The sequence below is a fragment of the Marmota flaviventris genome, chromosome 14, assembly GCF_047511675.1.
Source record: "Marmota flaviventris isolate mMarFla1 chromosome 14, mMarFla1.hap1, whole genome shotgun sequence".
Classification (NCBI taxonomy): domain Eukaryota; kingdom Metazoa; phylum Chordata; class Mammalia; order Rodentia; family Sciuridae; genus Marmota; species Marmota flaviventris.
Window position 1 is genome coordinate 655,665 of NC_092511.1, and position 12,531 is coordinate 668,195.

General features: G+C 52.7%; 1 protein-coding gene across 4 annotated transcripts in view; it reads right to left on the reverse strand.

Moving 5' to 3' along the window:
- Positions 1 to 10,439: 10,439 nt before the first annotated feature.
- Myt1l (myelin transcription factor 1 like) overlaps positions 10,440 to 12,531 on the reverse strand; it is a 126,976-nt gene continuing 124,884 nt past the window's right edge. For 2 of the 4 annotated variants that reach the window (XM_027937824.2, XM_027937823.2), the window contains exons 19-20: positions 11,462 to 11,605; positions 10,440 to 10,466 (exon numbers count right to left, since the gene is read on the reverse strand). In XM_027937824.2, coding sequence (XP_027793625.2) covers positions 10,440 to 10,466; positions 11,462 to 11,605 — 171 coding nt within the window. Of the gene's footprint in view, positions 10,467 to 11,054; positions 11,196 to 11,461; positions 11,606 to 12,531 lie in introns of those variants that run through there. The other 2 variants (XM_027937821.2, XM_027937820.2) reach the window with 1 other exon arrangement.

Genomic DNA, 12,531 nt, shown 5'->3' on the forward strand with positions numbered 1-12,531 from the left:
ACCTCATTCGTCTTCTCTGTTCCTGGGCGACGCTCTCTGATCCTCCACTGGCTTTGAGGGCTACCTGGTGCGTCAGTCGTCTCAGCTCCATTAAACTCTTAAATTTGGTTTGCCTCATTTCTCCTCTAAGAAGCCCTGACCTTCAGCTGGTTCTTCTCCCGGTTGCTGGGAGCAGTGAGGCCTCACTGTCCGTGCTGTGCGTCCTCCCGTCTCCCCATTCCTGCTGGAGAGGGAAGTAAACCCTGTTCCTTTTGGATCCCAGGCTTCTACCTGGGGCCCTGTGGGGAGAGTGGCAGAGAGAGGGGATGGGAGGAAGAGAAACTGGGGTTCCGCCTCGTCTCAGGTGGCAGTCCTGGACATGAGTCACCCAGGGGTGACTGGCACATGCATTTACATACCAGAAGCAGAGGGCCTGGCCATGGGGTGCAGTGGCCAGCAGGGGTGACCAGCAGAGGTGGTAGGCAGGCGTCCTGCCGGTGGAGCCACGGGGCTCTGGTGCTCACTGACTAGGGCTGCGGAGGGCCCTCCTGTCCCTGGTGCACAGCTGGAGTCCCCAGTATGCCCTAGGCTTGGGGCTCCCCCTGCCCCTCCTGGGCCTCAGTCTTTGGCCTTCAGTAGTCCAGGGAGCAAGGAGAGAAGTGGCTGGACCTCCTCTGCACACTGGTCAACTTTGTGGGGTGACAGCTTGTTCCCAGAGCACCTCTAAGGTGTGTGGGGACTTGGGGTAATGGACATTATCTGCAAGGCTTGAGCAGATGGCCGACTGTGGCCCATTTCCCACGGAGGTGCCCTTCAGCCCCTCGGCCCGGGGCCGCACTGAGCCTCAAGTCTCTGATGTTTCCTCCCAGCTCCTCCTACAACTTGAATGCTCCCTTTCACTTAGCTCCATTGGCTGCTGGTTCCTCAGTGGGCCACCTGCAGGGTCCTACTTCCCTCCTCCTCATCCAGTTGGGTCACCATCTCTCCAGAAGGAAGTGGTGCTCTGGAGTGGGCTCTGAAAGTCTGCAGGACCTGTTCTGAGGCAGTGTGGATGGTCCCAGGACTCAAGCCCGGGCTCAGCTTGGCTGCTCTCCACTGTGGGGCTGGAACAAAGGGCGTGTGGCCTCGGGCAGTTGCCTGTGCAGAAGTGCGTGGCGGTCTGACTTTCGCATGCTTTGGAAGGCAGAGAGCCTTGTCAATGTGAAATAACCCCTCTGCTTTAGTAGTTGATTCTCAGCCGAATACAAGTGACCGTGGCCTGGGAGCTGAATTCAAGTCACCCTGATGACAGGTTCTGTTGTCCATGAGGTAACACGTGAAGATTATGGAAAATAACTTCCCCCAAGCCAGCCTCCAGGGAAAACAGGAGGGCAGTGTGGCCCGGGAGGAGGGAGAAAAAATAAGGAAGCATTGACCCTTCCAGCAGCAATGCGTCCTGAAGAGACTGAGCCTGAGCCTTGGACTTTCGCCCTGTGCCCTTGCCCATGAGTCCTGTGCAGCTCCGAGAACAGTGGGTCCCCGAGGAAGAGGACTCACCGTGAGCTCCGGCCGGGTTCTGAGCTTTCGTCCCTTCCCCGTAACCATGAGTTTCAGACTTTCCACAACTTTTTTCCTAACTGCCCAACGGACACATTCTGCCTCAGTTTCCAGTGATCAATTCACCCTCATTGAAACCTATAACCCTCAGACTCCTCCTGTAACGGGGGCCATTTTCCACCCTGAAGATGGCCCTGCGGGTGCCTGACGGCGTGACTCCACTGCTGAAGGAAGGAAAGCTAGCTGGTCCTTCTGAGGTCTGCTCCTGTTGTTGGTCACTCCTGCAAGCAGCATGAATTTGTACAGCCTCAGAACAAAGCAGGTCATGGTCAACACCGTCCATGCACACAGTGGTGGGGGCATGAGTTTGGCAGCTACTGACTGGATGAGGTCTTCTTTTTAGAAGGTACCTTACAGAAAAAGTTATCCTGATACTGTCAAGTGTATATAAGGGACGCCCCCCTCAGGGTTCTTGCTGCCAGGGAGGGAGACCGAGCCAGGCACATGTGGGGATCTGCAGCCCAGAAGTGGCCTGGGGGTCTGGTCTGAAGGTCTATGTCCCCCAGATCCACATGCTGATGCCTTAGCACCGAGGAGCTAGCTTTAGGAGAGGGCCTTGGAGCAGGAGTGGGTCATGAGCGAGGCTAGTGTCCTTTAGAAGCAGGCCTGGAGAATGGTGCTGTCCCATCTCTCCACCACGTGCACAGCCAGCAGCTGCTGTCCGAGAGCCAGCACACAGGTCCGCTCCATGCTGGAGCTCCTGGCCTTGGATAGTCAGCCTCCGGAGTGTGAGGAAGGACAGTCTGTGGTTCAGCCACCTGTCCATGGTGTTTTGTTAAAATATCCCGAGTGGACCCAGACAAGAGAACAGGGAGATTCTGTCTCAGTCAACCTAACAGGACTCCCACTGCAAGAGTCTTGGATGACCGGATCCCCTGCAGGGTGGTGACAGGAAAGAGCCTTGGGTATGGGGAGTGGCGAGGTCTGAAGGGGTTCTCCCTGCAAGACACCTGCTGCAGCTGGGCACTGCCAGGGCCCAGAGCACCCAGGGCTCTAGCAAGCTGGGTGGAGGCTGTCCCTGACAGGACCCAGGCACAGGCAGTGCATCAATGGCCGTTGGCTGCTCTGAATCTTGGCTCATTGTTAACAACGCAACATAGAAGTGACTTTTGCTTTACTTTGACACAACTAGACATTTAAGATCTGTTTTAGTCAGCTTTTTTTTCACTGCTGTGACTAAAAGGACCCAACCAGAAGCTTTGTGGAGGAGGAAGTTATTTGAGGGCTCACAGTTTCAGAGGTCTTAGTCCAAAGAAGGTGGCTCCATTCCTCGGGGCTCAAGGTGGGCAGAACCTCATGGCAGAAGAGTGTGGCAGAGGGAAGCAGCTCCCACGGAGATTAGGAAGCAGGGGCGGGGGAGGCAGGGAGAGGGAGAGGTCTCCACTCACCAGACACAAAGGTACACCCCAAAGCCATGCCCCAGTGCCGTCCTCCTCCAGCCACATCCCACCTGTCTCCAGTTGCCACTCAGTTAATCCTACCAGGGGGGTAATTCACTGATTGGGTTAAGGCTCGGATAACCCATTAATTTCTCCTCCAAATCTTCTTGCACACGTGAGGTTTTGAGGGACACCACATCCAAACCATAACAAAATCTTGGTTCTTTTGTAAGCATTTAAAGTTAAACTTAAATAAATATGCTGCCTTTTACATAAATATGATGCCTTGAACAATCAGTATTGAGTAACCCTTGACTAATATATGGTCTTGTCAAAAAATCTGGTGAATTGCACATCATCAAAACTAAGTTAAAAATTTAATGTCTTTATTTTCCCTTTCAAGAACTCTGCTGTCTATTAAGCACCTCATGTTATTTTTATAATATAAGAATACTCTTTTAGGGCTGAGGTTGCTAGCACTTGCCTAGCACATGTGAGGCACTGGGTTTGATCCTTAGCACCACATAAAAAATAAATAAAATTATTAAAAAATTGTAGATAAGGGAAAGAAAGGGCCAGTTTCCCTTTTCCTACCCACACTGTAAAAAAAAAAAAAAGGATACCCTTTGAAACAGAGGAGGACTGTTTCTCTTAATGACTCTTGGCACAGGTAGAGGGAATCACAGGTGAATCAAAACTAGAGTGCTGTATTGTGAATGGCGTGTGTCCCTCCAAGCTCACATGGAAACTGTGGCCTGTAAGAGGTGACAGAGTCCTGTGGGTTCTTTCCTGAGTTCTTTCTCTTGGGCTGCCAGCTACCTCCAGAGCCCTCTGTTGACCCTTGTGTTTGTCTTTTCCAACAACCTGGTTGCTCTTCTCTGCCAGAAGTTTGAGGAAGTATGGGGCCCTCACCCGGCTGGGGCCGACCATGACCCTCAGCCCCCAGGACCATGAGCAGATCGAGTCTCAGGTATCCTGTCATCAAAACAAAGATGGACAGATAGAACTTTGCAGTTTCCAAATGGGGACCCTATTCAGCATGATGCCCTGGGCATTTCAACTCATGCCTGCTAAGCCCAATTTTAACACAAAAGTGTTTTAGTTCTTAATTCTCACAGGTTGAAAGGTGCCTGCTAACAAGAATAAATACATAGAGAAAGGGCAGGTCACACATGACTAGCCTGCAGCCATCTACCCAGGAAACCAGCCTCTTACTTGTGATAAACAGGCTGGGATACCAGTCTGCTACAGGAAGCCAGTGGCTCCCCTAGAGCTAGACAGCAGCCCGTGGTGACCCGCACTGAGCGGTCAGCACACTGACTCATGGCTCCTGTAATGGTCCTTCCTTCCAACTTCGGATGTCGCAGGAGCCAGCTGGCCCCTGTACTGTTGAGGACCACAGCCGAGTCGGGATGACGCATGGCATTTTTTGCCAGAACGGAGTGGTTGAGAGGTGATGCCCGCGAGCCTTTGAGATGATGATGGTTATGTTAAGCTGAGTGTTCAACTGTGTATTAGACCCCTGCTGTCCGCGCTACTTTGGAGTTCTCGTGGGGATTCCTGGGGAGTTCGCGTTGGTTGGGGAAGTGCTGGAGGAGGGATTTCCGGTTGGTGTGTGTTGTGTCCCCAGAGGTGCGTGGCGTTCGCGGGAGTTCGGAAATAAAGTTTGTTCCTGCTTGGGTGGCTCGTGATTTGGGCCCAGCCAGACTGCAGCACTGTACCAGTTCTGAAGGAAGCTCCCCAGCAGCCGTCTGCCTGCCCAGGCCAGCGGCCCCCTGGGCATTGCCCTGAGACCCTCCCTCCCCTGCAAGGCCTTCCTCCCCTCGCCTGCTTTGGAGTCTGCCAAATCCTGGTCCCAGCAGCTGCCACACAACGGCCTCCGTCTGCTCTCAGCTGAGGGTCTGCTTTCGTTTCCGTACAGCTGAGGACACAATTTCGGGGTTTCCAAGTTATTTGGGGGGCTGTCTTCAAACTGTTGGGTTTTGAAACCACCTGAGACTTGCTGGTGGGGGCTGGAGACAGACAGTGTCTGACTCGGGGGACCCAGAAGCCAGGGGTGAAGGGGGACCCTGATGGGGTCTTTCAGTTGGCTTATGGAGCCAGTGGCTTCCTTGACCATCTGGGTCCTGAAGACCAGGAAATGAGAGTCGTGCTTTCCCCTTGACCCTCTCTTCCTGGTGGCATCGTCTCTACTGCATGCTCACGATGATCTGCCCGGATCCCAGGATCTGGGCGGTGTAAAGAGGCCATTCCCAGCAGAGGAGGGAAGTAGCATCCTTCTGGCCCCAGTTCTGTCCACTCCTGGACAGGGAGTGTGAATCCTGTGTCCGCTAGGAAAGCAGGAGAGGAGCAGGGTCCCCACCGCAGGGCTCCTCTAGTCGGGCGAGACACTTCCCAGGGAACGTCTGCCCTCAGCAGGGTCTTGGCAAAGCCGAGGTGGTGTTCGGGAGGTCTGTGTGGAGAAGATGGTGTGGGCGCCCAGCTTGGTGCACACAGAGGTTAATAAGGTCGCTTTTGTAGCCCACTCTCAGCTGGTCGTGGGCAGGTTTTGCCCCCACAGATTAGATGAAGAAAATGATCTTAATACTTACTGTTTCTCTTTACACACGGGATAGAAAACCCTGTGGCTGAGGAGAAGCTCTGACCGCCGTGGTTCTGCCCCGAGATGAGCAGTGCGCATCTCGGTGATGGCTCAGGGCTCCCCCCTGAGGGCTGTGCAGGTCGCCCTGGCCAGGCTGCCCGGTTCCAGGGAAGGGAAGCTGAGCCTCGGGAACAACAGGGCCATGGCCACCTGCAGCCCACCCACCTGTACCTGAGCCTGGGGCCGCTCCAGGAGTTCTGCTGTCACGCCAACTGAGACTGCTTCGCTCTGGCTGGGCCTGCTCCCCGGCCCCTGCTCCCCGGCCCTCCCACCCCCTCCCTGTGCTTGTCTTTCCTTCCTTATGTTTCTCTTGCCTTGCTCAAAAAATGACTGGAGGCCACTTAAGGGCACGGACTGCAGCACAGAAGGGAAAAGCGTCTGGTGTGAAGAAACGGACAGGGAAGAACAGGGACATTGCCCACCTCCCGCTCGTGGCCAGGCAGCCAGGCCTTGCTGGACGCTCAGGTTTTTCCTTGATGTGGATTTAGATTGCACTCTGCCTGAGGTCCTGGCTCCTCTGCGTTATCTGCTGCCCTGAATGCAGGGCACCAGTCCACATGGCACTGCCCAGGAAGAAGAGCTGCATCCTGCCCAGGGGCCTAACTGCCGCGTCTTCCTCCAGCAGGACTGGCCTCCAGCTAACTCCACGGGAAGTGTGTTTGGTGACACAGAGAAGCCACTCACAGCTGGCAGAGGCTGCAAACGGCTTCCTGTGTGGAGGGGAGGGCTGCTTCCCAATATTCAGGGGATGCAGAGACACCAGGCTTTTGGAATCCTTGGGCCCCCTGGGGGATGGCCGAGGACTGACTGGCCAGAGGCCACCGTCCAGAGTCTGGCGGCCGCACCATTTCCCGCTTGGTGTCTATGCCCTTGCAGGCCCCTGGCCGTGTCCCTGTGGTTGCTCTGACACCCACAGGTGGGCTGCCGACGGGGCGTGTCCTTTGGATGGACTCACACCTGTTTCAGCCTCAGCCCCCCAGTGCCCCGACCACGCTTGGCCTCTGCCCAGTGAGACAACACTGATGCCGCCTCCTTGTTGGGTTCCACAAAGCCACAGGCACGCAGCAGGCCAGCCTGGGGCCACGCGAGGGGCACTCTCTGTGTGCCCTTCTGGCCTGCGCCGTCTTCCTGCTCTTACCTGAAACACAGGGTGCTGCCCGAGGCACGACCTGCGCTCCCCGCCTGGCGCTCCTCCTCCTCGGGCGTGGCCTGCGGCCTGTGTGCTGCAGTCACAGGAGGCGGGGAGCAGCGTCTCTGGGCATGCACTTGACCGGCCTCCATGCTGGCCACCGGCCTCACGTGTTCACAGTTCCCTGGTTCCGTCCCAGTCATCTTCCCGAGTTTAAGGATCGCGTGTGCGCCGGAACCCAGGGCTTCCCGAGCACCTGGCGAGCACTCTGCCTCTGAGCTGCACCTGCCCCTCTAAGGCTCCTTCAACAGCCCCAACAGGGGCGAGTCTCATGAATCCCTTACTTATCCCTCTATAGTATAATTTTTAAGGCTGTTTTGATTTATTTTGATGCATTTGCGACTCTTTCAATAGTTTTAGGATAAAGTTGGGTGATTTGGGGTCAAAATCTTGAATTTTCAAAGATTTTGACATTAGTTAAGTTACCGTTTGAAAGTGCTATCACTTCTTGGGCACACACTGCTCCTGGGGAAAATGGCTTTTAATCATCAGGTGACAGACCTGGGGCATGGCAGTCACCAGCTGCATGAACATCATTTGTTCCTACAGATGGCCGTTGATGCTGGACAGAGGTTTCCCGCTGCAGGTCCCGGAGAGTGAAGGGGAGGCATCCCGAGGCAGAGCCCCTGCCCCTTCACCAGGGCGCCAGCTGGGCTTGCTGCGGGTGGGTGGCGACTCTCTGGAAAGCGGTGCTGCTGGGAGTGACACCAGGCGCCAGCTTCCAAGGGGAGCTCTTGACCTGAGCTCAAGGCAGTGGGAGGCACCACTGCGCAGAGATTCTGGAATTTAACAAAACTTACAAGGTCTTTTCCTTAAATTGTATGTTAAGGGGACTTGTGTGAGTGCAGTGGGGATATTTTGGAATTTTAAACCATGAGGTTCCTTTTCAATTGAGGTGATGTGAGAGGGGGTTGGTCATCCACTGTGAAGCCACATTTGGAGGGTGCACGTTGGAGGGTGCTCGGATCCTGCTGCAAGTGCTGAAGCAGCAATGTGTCATCTCCTCACACCCAGGTGACCATCCATGGAGACTCAGGCAGGACTGGATCTGGTGTGAGATCGAGAAGGCGCCTCCCCCGGGATCTACGGCAGAGGAGTGGCGGCAGCCACACAGACGACTTAGACACTTTGCAGAGCAGCTGCTGGAGGCCTGGGAGAATGACCCCTGCTGTGGGAGACAACGGAGGCCAAGAATAAGGAGGAGAAGGGCGAAGCCCAACACCAGCTGCAGCCTGTGACTCTGCACTGGGTCACAGGCAGGTGAAAGCCAGGACGGACGTCACTGGTTCCAGTGGGGCCGTTGGTGTGGGAGCTGTTCAGTGACAACATGGTCACGGAGAGTATGAGGACTGCACCTCTGTTCCCAGCAGATGTCCCTGGGGACACCTGAGTGACAGGGGCAGTGTCCTCACCTCCATGCACACTCTGAGCTGGGAGGTGCTGCAGGAAATGTGACAAAATTGTGTTTTCAAAAAGGACACTGTGGGCAGACTAGGAAAGCACTCACACAGTTGTTCCCTCTGACCCGCCCCAGAGTTGAGGACCAGCCCTCGATCGTACGGCAGTGCAGAGAGTAGCTCTGGTTTGGGGGCCGGAGGCCCAGGGAAGACGCAGACCCGGGTAGAGATCCTTCGTGCTACAAACGTGGCAACACCTCTTTATTTAGATAAGATGTGTTCACATCCAGCATGACAAAGTTTGTACAAAGTTCACAATTTAAAAATGAAGTATCACAGCAACTTGTGATTCCACACATTTATAGCAAAATTAAAGTGTCAACAAACCCATGCCGTGTAGTACAAAAATAAATCAAACTTCAGTTCCACAGAGAGCACAATAAATAGTTTATACAAAATTCTGTCTTGATAAATGATTGCTTAAATTAACTCAAATGAATATGAACAATAAGTTATAATAAATAAGCTCTGGTAACTCACAATAGCCCATATGGAAGGTCAGCATTCTAACAGGTGGCACTGTGATCCCTATACAACAGTCACAGATGACTCTGATTTGATTATGTACCAACGTTACATGAGCAGCAGGTTTGTGCTTAGTGTCCCTTTCCATTGTACATGGGGGATGACAATGAGAATCCAAACCGATACTACCTATTACTCTACTAAAAGCATACTACATTGGCCGAGAAGCTGCAGACGAGACGCGGGGGAATGCGTGTGCCGCTATGAACAGGGGCCCTCCGAGGCGAGGCCCGGACCGTGTATGGCATCAGGTGACAGTGAGCACCTTGCTTCTGCTCTCAAAAGGCATTTCTGAGCATGGCAGCTAGGACTAGTCGCACAACAGAAGGGGCGTGCCAGGGCCCCGAGCAGTGACGTCGTCTTCTCCCAGCTAGGAATGACCGTCCTGGAGAACTGTAGGCGTCTGTACAGTGAACAGTATAAAGTGCCGCTGGGATGTACACACATCTATACACATATATATACCGAGGTCGAGTATTGTATCAGAATGTTCGTCGTGAGATCCCTGTAGTCTCCCTGGGCTACGCGGTGGGTCAGCCGTGGGGCCTCCGCTCTCATCCGTCCAGCTTCATGTCGCGAGGCGACCGACACAGGAATTGCACACCTCCGTACGGATAATAGGACAAGGTAAGTGCAAATAGTCGACTGGCACATTGTGGGGACAATGACCCTGTAAGTCCTGTTCTGCTAAAAATATTTTTTTTTTTAATTTTTACAAAACCCATCTTTTTTTTCATAACAAAATTTTAAAGTACTTTTGTACTTCCTGCATAACATCAAGACATGGAAGGAGAGATGCTACTAAAAGAAATCAACATCAGGAAACACAACACATCGTCAAAAGACTACTTAGAAGGGGAACGCAGCCGTCAAAAGTGGTCTTATGCATACAGATAGTGCAGTCATTGGAGTCAAACAATCCAATCCTGAAGGTGTAAGAAGTCTAAGATGACCTAGTTCAAAGCAAAAAGTGCTGCAGTATATTAGTCAGGTTAAACTCTGATTGCATTCATTCTCAGCATAGGGCACAATAGCCAACAAGGCTATGCAATGCTCTGTGGTCACCTGGACCCGCGAGGGCAGGGCGTGAGCGTCCGTCGTTCTCAGAGCGCTCTGAATAGGGCCAAGGCCGATTCAGAGTCAGGGTCGGGTGGGGCGAGGGGCGGGAAACTTTACAGAGCTGCTTTCCCACCGTCCAGCAGGAAATTCAGTCCAGAAAGCAGAGTGCTCACAGCCGTTAGCTTTTGTCCCTCAAACGTGAAATGAGAATAGCAACGATAATGATTTTTTAAAAGTGAAAAGGGGAAATAAATGCTCTTAAATTATCTTTTTTGCTCAAATTGAAAGCACACAACTTCTGTTAGGTAAACTATGTTGCGGGAACAGTTCAGAGGGGCACGGGACTCTAGGAGAGATAAGAGAAGGTTGTTCCAGAGGGTACTGAGAACCAAAAGGAAATCTTCGTGCTGTCCACCTCTGACAAGGTCCTGTCTTAACGGAAGTCTCCAGAGTCACACCATGTAATGTTTAGGAGTTAATTTAAAAGTGCTGCTTAAGCTGCTTTGAATCTTCTGCCAAGTTTCCATGGCTTGATGTTGTCTTACAATAAATTACTTATTTCATTTCTTACAGTTAATCCATATGCCATTTCCTTGGAATGCAAAAAACCTCACTTATTGCCCCCACCATACACCATCCTCCTAAAACAAACAAACAAAAAAATCACATAATATTTCCAAGCATTGTTCAAAAATAAAGCATTTTGCAACCAATTCTCGCTATGAAACAATATGCACACAAAATGTATTTCTTAAATTCCATAAAGTCCTCCAACACGAGGCAAAATGATAATGTCTAAAAAGTGGCCGTGGGGCCACAACATGGTCATTCAAAGCTGTTTTTTTTTCTTTATCTTTTTTTGTCCATTTCAGTTCAAAATACTAAAACATTTAATCACTAAAGCATTAAAAAGAATTTACACTCTATTTATTTTGATCAGCTTACCTCTTCAGAAATATATATACCCCCAGTGTGCATACAGTAGCAGCTATAAACATTACACGGCAGATCACACTACGTCAGCTCTTAGGAAAACGTACAAAATGTGAATGTGTTCAAAAACTATTCTGCAGGTGCTATCTTAAAGCAAGACACAAAACCGTGTGGAGTCTCGTAAGCATAACACTGTTCCGACAGAAATAAATAGAACGCTTTCTGGTAACAAGTCACAGCAGCCGAAACCAAGAGGCGTCCTTTCTTAGCATGAGTCTCGCCACTAGAGCAGCTGTTCAGACCTGAATTCCTCTCACAGCCTGCTTTATATTTTCCAGTAGGGCCTTATTTTCTGGACTCTGATAACGGTCTTGATTTGTATACATTTCCGTCAAAGTAGTCACGTAAGCATCAAAATTTTGTTCATTGATTGGATCCTACGAAATATTAAATAGTAGTTCATACACAACTTTTATTTTCTTCATAGTATATTCACAACAGCATAAAACAGAGCACAGCACCCTGCCCCTGCGTCATCAACTAGACAGCCTGTCAGCAACTCGGCTCCATGGATCCGCCCACCACGGTGGCTAGCGGGCAGCGACATGGCTCTGGGATGGTGACCAAGGTGCCCGCAGGCGGAGGACCATGGACACCTACCCACGTGAGAAGGGAGGCCGCCCTCCGGGCGCCATTCACTTACCATGTGAGGCAGCTGGATGTTGGCCAGGCTGTGGATCAGGGACTGGCTCAGGTTGGCCAGCTCGTGCAGCAGGGACTCGTTCTGCTGCTCGATGACCTTGTTCTCCTCCTCGATCGTCTTCAGGTTGCTTTCCATCGTGGTGATCTAGAACACACACGCGTGTGACATGTAACACACGTCGCCTGGGCGTGCGCCCAGACTGCCCAGTGCACAGCAGCGTCTGCGCAGGACGGGCCACCCGAAGGGCTGGTTCTCAGGCTTCTGGTCCATTACACTGGAAAACGTGTGAACTGGGGGCTGGGGCATAGCCCAGTTGGCAGAGGGCTGGCCTCGCATGCCCAAGCCCTGGGTTCAACCCCCAGCAACTCACAAAAGGAAAAAAGAAAGAAAGAAAATGTGGCAACTGGACTTGCTGGACTAGCTGGACTAGCATGGGAAGTCCTTGAAGATTCCGGGTTGCTTCTACTTTTCAGCTTTGGATGTTTTGAGAGTTGCTGCAGGTGGAGGTATCCCAATGATGGTCCCCAGCCTGGTGCTATCCCCTGGAGGCTCACTGGACAGTGCTGGGACCTGAGTTGGCAGTTACTGAGTGAGTGCTAAAGCTTCCTCTTCCCATCTGGCCACAGCTAAGTCCTAATGACCCCCATTCCTCTTCCTGCTCAGCTGGGGCCTGGGCTGCTCTGTCCACCAGGCTTCCTGCATAGACTTGCTTCCTCTAAGGACCAGGTCAGGACCTGACTGGGGCCTTGGGCCTCCCCAGCTCACACAGAGACAGTCTCCCGTGCTCTGAGTCTCTGCTGTCCTCCCCTCACAGCCCTGGATTCTCAGCCGTGACCCGGGCCTCTCCCTGGGCAACTGGCCGAGGAACCTGGCTCTCCGGCATCTTCTTCCCACTGGCCACTCTGGGCTCCCATCCCCCCCTCTCCCCACTACTGTGCCCTCGTCTTGATATGGGGTGTACCTCCTGGGTACCTCTCCTCTTCACGGCAGCTGGGGGCCGGGGCTTGTGTGGAAGCCAAGGGTGGTGACGCCCCTCAGTGGTGACGCCCCTCAGCGGTGGGTGAATGGGG